Source organism: Grus americana, chromosome 19 (genome assembly GCF_028858705.1).
Source record: "Grus americana isolate bGruAme1 chromosome 19, bGruAme1.mat, whole genome shotgun sequence".
NCBI lineage: Eukaryota > Metazoa > Chordata > Aves > Gruiformes > Gruidae > Grus > Grus americana.
In genome coordinates this window covers 11,260,556-11,270,000 of record NC_072870.1, presented here as the reverse complement: position 1 = coordinate 11,270,000, position 9,445 = coordinate 11,260,556, and the positions used below count along the sequence as shown (strand labels likewise).

The 9,445-nt window shown below is 49.4% G+C and overlaps 1 protein-coding gene across 4 annotated transcripts in view; it reads right to left on the bottom strand.

Moving 5' to 3' along the window:
• Window positions 1-8,643, bottom strand: part of VEZF1 (vascular endothelial zinc finger 1) — a 14,578-nt gene extending 5,935 nt beyond the window's left edge. For 2 of the 4 annotated variants that reach the window (XM_054847352.1, XM_054847350.1), the window contains exons 1-4: window positions 8,430-8,643; window positions 2,181-2,986; window positions 1,487-1,550; window positions 306-489 (exon numbers count right to left, since the gene is read on the bottom strand). In XM_054847352.1, the coding sequence (XP_054703327.1) occupies window positions 306-489; window positions 1,487-1,550; window positions 2,181-2,986; window positions 8,430-8,462 (1,087 nt within the window). In that variant the 5' untranslated portion in view covers window positions 8,463-8,643. The remainder of the gene's footprint in view (window positions 1-305; window positions 490-1,486; window positions 1,551-2,180; window positions 2,987-8,429) is intronic. The other 2 variants (XM_054847351.1, XM_054847353.1) reach the window with 1 other exon arrangement.
• Between the last annotated feature and the right edge of the window lie 802 nt (window positions 8,644-9,445).

Genomic DNA, 9,445 nt, shown 5'->3' with positions numbered 1-9,445 from the left:
CCCGTACAGTTCAAGAAGTAGCATTGTACTTAGAAGATGAGAAAACCTGGGAACTCTTTTCTTCAAGAGGTGGGTTATTCTCGCAAATTGCAGGGCACTCCTAAGGGATAAGAGCACAGTCTAGCAGCAAACCAATTCCACATATGCCAATTCTTGAGCTGAAGAAGATTCTGTCATCAAGTATCTATTTTTAATAGGTGTGAATACCCAGACTGATGGGTATGTTTCTGCATTTTAACGTAACCAAAGGCAATTCCCTTTGCAAACACATTGTTATTAGAAATGTTTTTAAAACGTGCACCTACTTTTATTGATGCCTTGTTTACAGGTATTACAGTTGATACTTTGGCTCTGCCCGTGTGTCTTTAAGTGGCTGGTGATATATGCTGCACTCAGAAGTTTACCACAGATATTACACGATACCTTTCCTTCATGGCGCACCATGTGTGTCCGCAGTCTGTCTTTGGTGGCAAAGGCAGCAGTGCACGTCTATATGAAGGACAACAGTTACACTTGAAGTGCAGACAGCATCATCACAGTATGAATTACCTGCCCACTGTAAGCCTATTTTACCTCCTGGGTGCAAAGAGCATCCTAAGCATATTGACAACCTTAAGTTTTACCTGTATTTACAGATAAACCAAAATCAAACTACTGAACAGAGACTGAAAATGGAAGTTGGCTTCTGAGACAATTAGGACAAAAATCATACTCTATACTGCTTGCACTTTCTAAAAATCACAGCTTGCCTTACCTACCAAAGCAAGAGGTAGTTTATAAAAAAAGCCTAGAACAAGCAAAGTTGGGTTTTGATACAATTTTACTGTACAAACTTGAACTTGAGATCTTCACATGCTCGATTACTTCTGTTCCCATCCAAATCAGAACAAGGAAACAAAACCTTTTCCTAACGCTACTCTTTTTACACAAGACTTTTATTTAATATGATGAGTCACTAAAACACAGGTTGGAATAAGCAAAACAGTTAATTGTTCAAGGGCAGTCAAGTTATTTCTCTCGTACTCAGTCATCAACTTACAACAACTTGCTTTCACCTTCCAGCAAAATAACAGATCCAGAATCAACTATACCAATCCATTTTAAATGGATATACTGAGAAACACATTTAAATATGCTGAGAAACACATTGCACACGTTACTCCAGTAATCAGCGCTGAGCTGAGGACACTGTTACAATCTTACTACTAAGTTAAGCATATCGTAAAACAGAGCACCTACGTTGTTCTCCAAGAAAACAAAAAGCCTCCAATCTTCCTAAAAAAGTAGCCACAGCATCCTTTTACACTGCCTCTAGACTTAGGTCAGAACTACAGTACTGCTGGTATTTAAGGCGGATGCAAATTTATTCCTAAATTTGCTTTTCAAAGAAAAGTCCAGGAGCAAATACAGCTCTGGAGAGATTATTCACCTGAGATTCTAACGATACAATAAGGTATTGTTCTTAATAAATCATTTTAGCCCTTACTTGGCATTTGAAGGGTCTCTCTGTTGAGTGAACGTGTTTAACGTGACAGCTTAAATGATCGGGCCTGCAAAAAAGAGAGGAACAGAAAAGAAAATGCATACTGTTACAAATACATAGTGACGACACCTTGGCTAGTAGTGCTGAACACTGTGCTGATGACCCCTTGCAGCCCACATCCCTCTGCACGGCAAGAATAAATACATTCCCCTTACCTACGCAGTGGCCTTCAGCTAGAGTAACACATAGTTACGCTGAGACCCAACCTGCAGTTTAAAACTTAACCGTGTTCTTCTCACACACCTGAAAACGGTACGTTTGCTCGTACCTTGTGTAAAGGTGACAGATCAACAGCTCTAAAGGTTGAAATTTTCTCTGTTGCATGCACAGATATAAATACAGCCAGCAGCAATGCAAGCTCCCCCACAATGCTCTGTCAGTACGCCTCAACCTTGCTCCGAGACAAGGAGACGGTTGGCCTGCCGTGCCCCGTTCGGTCATTGACCTTTGCAAAGGCTGGTAAAGGGGCACCGTGGTCACCACCGGTGACACGAACACGTGTCCTATGGGACCTGGATGAGGTCACGAAATCATTTCAAAACATTCTCATAAAAGAGCGACCGCTTTTGGCCACTGCCAATCTGGCTCAGATCGAGACCCACGCCCTAGAGAGAAACAAGGCTCTTTATCCCCTCACCAATCTTCTAAGATGTCTGGTTCTCCTAGCCCCTCGCTACGATAGCTTAACCCTTCTTGGTTATGAAAAGCCAATACTTGAGCTCGCCTGGGATTTTCTACATGGTACCTCGAGAAGCCTTTTCCACAAACACCACAGGTGTATGGTTTCGTGATGCCACCTTCGTGAGACCTCACGTGGTAGGTCATGCGATCCTTTCTCTTGAAGCGCTGATTGCAAATTGGACATTCAAAGGGTTTTTCATCTGAGTGGGACAGCTTGTGCCGGTTGAGGTGGTAGACATCCCTGAAGGCCTTTCCGCACATCTCACAAGCGTGGTTCTTCTTAACGGGCTTGCTGGGCTTCTTCACCGTCTGAGTCACTGCCATGGCCGTTGCGCCGGCACTACTGCTGGGGTTGGTGGCAGAGGAAGACGTAGTGACTGTGGACAGGATGCCTGCGATAGTCGAAACCAATGAACTTCGGCTGTTGTCACCAGCGATGGTCGAGATAAGGGGCACCATTGTGGTGGGAGTTTTCTTTGGCCGTGACACTAACTTTATCCCTGTGTGGCAGGACTCGTGACGCCTCAAATGGTAGCTGTCCCTGAAAGCTTTGCTGCAGTAAGTGCACACAAAGGAGGTTTTAGGTTTTTCCTTTTTAATCCCAACAATAGCATCCTTTAATGTTTCTGGTGCAGGTTGAGGTTTCTGCGTTATTGGTAAGGGCAGAATCGGCTTCTGATCGGGTGGCTCAACAGCAGAGCTCAGGAGAGGCAACAAACTGTTCTGTGCTGCCTGCTGTTGGTGATGTGAGGCTTCGTGTGCCTAAAACCAAACATTCACACTTAAATTCTATTGATGGGTGCTCACTCTGACACGGTGAGAACATTTACAAACTACAGGAAAGCACATTCTAGACCAAAAGCCATTGAAGTAACAACTGGAAAAGGTTACATAATTTTGGTTTTGGACAGGATAAACCGCTCGCGCTTTAAATGCATTCGCTGTGCAGATTCTGTGGTAAGTGTAGGAAGGCACACATCATAACAATCAAATAATTATTAAGTTTCCGGAGGGCAGCACTTCTTATGGAAAACAACTAGGTGCTTGTCAGATCTTTTACTAACACACCGTTTGATCTTTACATAACAGATAACTTGTTTTGCTAACGATCATATCAGATGCCACCTTGGGACTATCTTTGGAGCATATAAATGTACTGATGGGAGTTGCAAAATAACGCCCCACCTTTAAGCCGAGCTTAGTGCACGTTGAGCATTAAACTGCAGCCAGAGAGAGCCAGGATGCAATACGGCGTCTTATTTAAACAACATGTTCATACCAGTGTGTAAGCACTGAAACCGAAGCAACTTGATTTAAATCGAGAGCTGTCTAAAGCCACATTTCTATAATTAGCAGGTTCCCGCCGCATTTATACACTGACCACTGTGCTCTTATGCATCTGGAAACTAATAAGAATAGCAACGTGGTCTTTTTCTCTTCATCAGCAGCTACTTTATGATAGGAAGAGAAGCTAATCAATAAGCACTGGTAGACACCTAGGGATGCTGGAGAACATGGGGTGGGGAAGACCCGAAAGCCGTTTCAAAACAGCCAATACCGACTGACTCTGAACTACGGAATCAGTGGGAGAAGCTAAAGGGAAAGGACAGCGGAAGACCCCCCCACGAGCATGCTGCAGCAAGCACCGCTCAGCTGAGCTGCAGCCTGAGCTGCTACGGGCTGCTCTACACCATGCTTGTACTAGGCATTGTTTATTCTAAGGCAGAAAACACTGTTATTAAAACTCATCCAGTCAGACTGGGACAAAACCCTAGCAGATACAAATTTAAAGTGGTTTTGAAACCACACAGACCAATTCAGCCTAATGGAGCATTAAAATAAATCACTCCAGCACCTTAAGCCAGTTTAAGCACATCTGTATTCAAGATGTGCCTCGGTCTCATCAGACCAGTTTTAAATCAGTCTCGTTATTAACGCAGCGTGCCGGGTCTGAAACTGAGTTTTGGGGAAACTTGCATTCCCATTAGATTAGGACTGCAGCCTTCCAGGACTTCTTCCCTATGGTTTCCTTCACAAAATAACACGACTCGAGGCTGCGAGAGCCAAACAAAACGCTGTGCTGGCTCGCAACCCCCAACCTCTTTACTTTTACATCGGTTGAGGATGGACAGCATTACAAAGCGCGCTCAGGCTAACACTCTTCCTACGTGAATCCATTTCATCGCGTCCTCTGGAGAAGTCAGTATTTCTAGCAGCTCACTTTGGGACTTGTTCTTAGTTGCATCCAAGCTCCGGCCGCTTTGTCTCTCCTGATCGCAGCAGCGACTACAGCCATCTCGGTGCAACTGTCTCTCGGCTCCCACCGCCTCCTGCCACCGCACAAGCCCTGCATCACTTCAGCCACTCATTTTTTCAGGAGCACGATGCTGGTTATCTTTGGATAAAAGCCACCGGTGGATACAAACACTAACCCACGTGGGTATGAATACGTGCTCCCTAACACTGCAAGCCTATCTGACAGGAAAACAGTTCACGGGAGAAAGCCCGGATTCGGTATGATAACAGGAGACAAAACTTGCGGGAATCGTTAGGAGCCAGGCCAGCCCGGCCCTTTTTATCTGCGCTTTACGTCCCATCTGTGCCGAAGCTTGGGATGCAACAGGTAAGCTGAACGTTACCACACCGCGCCTGGCCACAGCAGCCACCTCAAACAACAGCCTAAGGGGCTGGTTTGCAGAAGCGATTGCCGAAGAGTCGAATGCAGAACTCTCCTGGAAGCTACGCTGCTAAATCAGGGCACGGCACAAGCTCCAGCGTCTCCATCAAACTTCTGCCTGACTTCAGTGACAACTGTGGATTTTCAACCATTTATTTTCCGTGTATTTAAAAAGCCATTGAGACATCTACATTGCATAAAAATAGAGTATGTACAATACACATTGAAAGCACAATATTAAGCAAGTTGTGTACTTAAATACAATTTTAATTTGAAAAAAAATTCTGAAATGTTTTACAGCCAACTTTAAATCAGCATTAAACAATGTTGTTAAACTGCATCAGAAGACACTTAAGAGCACCTAAGGATAGCTCCAGAGATACAGTTTCAAAGGCAGAGCTAGCAGATCGGATAATAGAGAGCCCAAATCCTTTGGACAAGGTTCAAACTTATGCAGTTTATGGATATTTTTAAGCCTTAAAGGATCGTCAGCACTTCAAGGTAATGATGCACTTACTCCTACGGAACCGACAGAGACGGTGGACATAAAACAATGTATATTCATAAGGCTACAGGCTATGAAGCTGCCGCTTATGTAAGTCTGCTTATCTTGGTTCCCAGATAGCCAGCGTTATTAGCAGCGCTGTCTTTCTAACAACCCCTCTTTGCAACAAGCAGTATTCCTCAGTTTCCAAGGGCTGCCTGCATTAAAGCCTTTTAAAAAAGGATCAGGCAGTATTTTTTTTTTAACTCGCTGTTCGAGAAGGGAAGACAGCACCTGCTGCACGCCTCTCGCGAGTCATTTTTATTCAGGCACAGACCACGGTTTTACTTGACCTAGCATTAATGTCAAGTCAACATTTTTGCGATATTTTGATCGCCTGGGACAGGCTCTCATGCAAAATACCCTCGTTCTATCACTAATTTTTTCTTTCCTGGGGGGGCAGTAAACAAAAAAATACTGTAACTCATGACCCGGAGTGGTAGGATGCGGCATTGTGAACTTCCAATGCCAGAGGCTAAAATATTTTTGCGCTCCAGCCTTAATGTGAGAGCAACAAATTAGCATGAGTCATATCTCGAACACTCTTGTTTGATGGATGATTCCTCCTCACATTAACAGATACAACTTTCACTTTCCGAGCAGATACTAAAAGTGGTTTTCGAAATACACATTTCAGGGACTAATAAGATCCAAACAAAAACTGCTTATTCAGTATCACAACTGTTTCTTTAAAAAGATACAATTCATCAAAATGCCACCTAAACACAATCAAACAACTTTATTTGGAAAGAGCAATTTACAGTCACATATCCCATTGCTAGCAAGACTAAAATTAAAGACATTGAAACCTCCTCTCAAAACATTTTGCTAAAAATTACAACTTTACACGCCACGCACAGTATTAAACTGTCCCTTAGAAATCCTGTCACAGCCGAAACACTCACTTGGCAAAACTCCCCCCCGCGAAGAATGAGCGCGTATATTCAGTCACTCGCATTTGTTATTTAACTGATACCAGGGAGGGGGGGCCGGGAGGGGCTTTTAAATCCACTTTTTGCTACTAGTTTTAACTAAGCAGTTGGATCTTGGCTGACACGCTGTTGGTGAGAATGGGAAGAAGAAAAAAATAAAGTCACATCAGGAGTATCTTAACAGCGCTTTCTGCTGGGTGCATTAGGATGCTCGCACCCTAAATCGTTGGTTTTAACAAAATGACTCAAGAAACAATATTCAGCATTTATTATGAGGTCTTTAAACTTTATTATTCGGGGCAAAAAAAAAAAAATCAAGAGGAAAATTTCCACGTCACAGTTTTATGAAGATGCTTCCAAGTCGCACATAGCTAAGTACGTTAGGAGAGTGAACTGCTGACTCCGTAATTAAAAGCAGCAAAGCCTACTCCTAAATCAAAGTGTGACATCGCTATTTCAAAATACAGTACCCTTCAAAAAAAATAAAGATGAGCAGCAAGAAGCTGGACACGTACTTGAAAGTATTACTTGGCGTTTGTTACGGAGGTTGCTGCAATGCCAAACTGCTAGCCTACGAATAATTTCCCCTCAAAAATGCTCAGCTGTGAGCCTGGGAGGGAGGGAGAAAGGCGATAAACCAGCCCAACTCGGAGGGAGATGGCCCTAAACTAAGGAGATTAACTTCTTAGCATGAAGTTTCCTATGCGCGAATCACAACTGCCCACTAGAGTGAGAAATAATTCACAAGACCTCAGCCAAACTCGATGGCATCACCCACATTCATCACGAAAAAGGCGGAAAACCCAGCGCCCAGCTCCCGGTACCGGCTCCCCGGTACATTCCCGGCATGTTTTTGGAGGCAGAGCACCCAAGCGAGTGACTCATCCCTCGGTACTTGCAAGGGAATAATTTTTCCTCTCTAAAGGAATGGTGCTCGCTCTTGGCGGATTTATTCATTCAACTCAGGTTTTCAAACTCGTGTCACGGGTTGGGTTTGGGTTTAATTCCGAGGAGGACAGTGAGTAAGCGAGTGACCGCCGCTGGGAATGTGCAAAGAGGATTATTTTACCTTGAGAAAGGTGATGTGTGGGGCTTTTTTTTTTTTTTTTTTTTGCTGCTGCTGCAATTACACATTTTATCTTTTCAAGCTCAAAAAGAACAGAAGGCATCAGCAAACAATCCAGCGTGAAAGGGCTCGGCTCACAAAAGCCAGGGGAGGATTTTTTTATTATTATTATTTTTGTTTGGTACACTGGATTTGGTTCAGAATTACATAAACAGCGGTCTTTTTAAGTCAGTCTTTCTCAGACAGAAGGGGGGAAAATTGTGACTCAGTTGGCAGAGGGAGGGGTTGCACGCTCTACCGTCCCTATTCCTCCCTATTACCGTTAGCATTTCGCCAGTTTTTACAGAAATCCGTCCCGCTCGCGTCCTATTTTAAAAGAAAACAAGCTCCCTCGTCACCCGGCCCCTGAGTCAGGCTGTTTAAAGAGGGATTAATTTATTCTCCCAGACACGGTGTTTGTTCCATCGGGGTTTTGTTAGAGCCCGGTGGAAGGTTGGGGGTTTTTTTTGTTGTTTTGTTTTTCTTTTTGGCGGGGGTGGGGGGGCGGGGGGAGAGAGGAGGGGAGAGAAAAAAAAAAAAAGCTATTTCGGGTTTTTTGGGGGAAAGAGAAAAATTTAAAAAAAAATTAAAATATAAGCAGTGCCCTCTTTTTTTAAAAAAAAATAAAAGGAAAAACATTGCGGGGCGGCGGCGGAGCGCCGTGTGCGATCAGCTCGGGGGAGGCGGGCGGGGAGAAAGTGCAGGAGGGAAAGGAGGGAAAAGAGCTGCCGGCGGCGCGGGGCCGGGTCAGCCGCTGCCCCAGGCGGGCCGGGCCGGGCCGGGCCCCGCCGCCGCCGCGGGCCGGGCCGGGGGGAGGCGGGCGGGAGGCCGGGCGGCGGCGCTGACTGACAGCCCCGGCCTAGCGGGGAGCCCGGCGGGCGGCCGCCCGCCCGCGGCCGCTGAGGGGAGGGGGGGCGCGGGCAGCGCCGGCCGCCGCGGGGCCTCACCTGAAAGAGGAACGCGGTCCAGTTGGCCTCCATGGCGGGGGCGTCCCGGCCCTCGGCGGGCGGCGGCGGCGGCTCCGGCGGCGCGGTCCCCCCCTCCCTCCCCCGGGCCCCAGCTACATGGAGCCGACAACAAAGCGGCGGCGGCGGCGGCGGCTCAACATGGCAGCGCCGAGCGGCCGCTTCCGCTAACCTCCGGGCTGCACCACTGCGGCCCAGAGGGGGGAGGCGGCGGCGCGGCGGCCCGGCGGGGCGGCGCGGGCCCGGGCCGCCGCGGCGCCGCCCCCGCCGCTCCCCTCGCCTCGGGGCGGGCGGCGGACCCGGGGCGGCGCGGCGGGGCGGCTGGGCGGGCGGCGGGGCCGGGGCGGCGCGGCGGGCCGGCCGCCCCCCCCGCGGGGCTGGCAATGGGCCGGTCCCAGGCTGGGGAAGCCGAGGCGAGCTGTGGCGAGAGAAGATGGAGGAGCGGGCGAGGTGTCCAGGGCCGCCGCCGCCGCCGCCTCGCCGCGCCCCGGCCGGGCCCGCGGGGGCCGCCTGCGCCGCCCGCCCTCCCCTTCTCCCCTCCCCGCCCGCCCGCCGCCCCCGCCCGCTGCGCAGGGAGGGAGCCGCGGGGGCGGCGGCGGCGGGGGGCGGCTTCGCCCGCGGGTGCGGGCCGGCGGCGGGCGGAGGCCCCGCACGTGCCGCCCCGCCCGCCGGCGGCAGCGCCGGGACCCGCGGGGAGGAGGGGGGCGGAAGCGCGGGGCCGCCCCGGGGGTCGCCTGGCGCCGCGCCGCCCTCGGCCCACCCGGGGATCGCCCGCGGCCACCTTCACCGGGCTGGCCCTGGCCTCGCACCCAGCCGGGCCGCGGTCCGGGGCTCCTGAGGCGCAAAGCCCTTCACCGGCACGCCGTGCGGCTGGGACGCGCTGCCAGCCGGGCCGGGCAGCCCCGCTGCCTCTCCTGGCTCATGAGGTTCCGGCGATCCGGGGGCTCCCCCGGCCTCCCCAGCCCCCCCGGGCAGGCTTCCTGCACACGCTGAAGTTG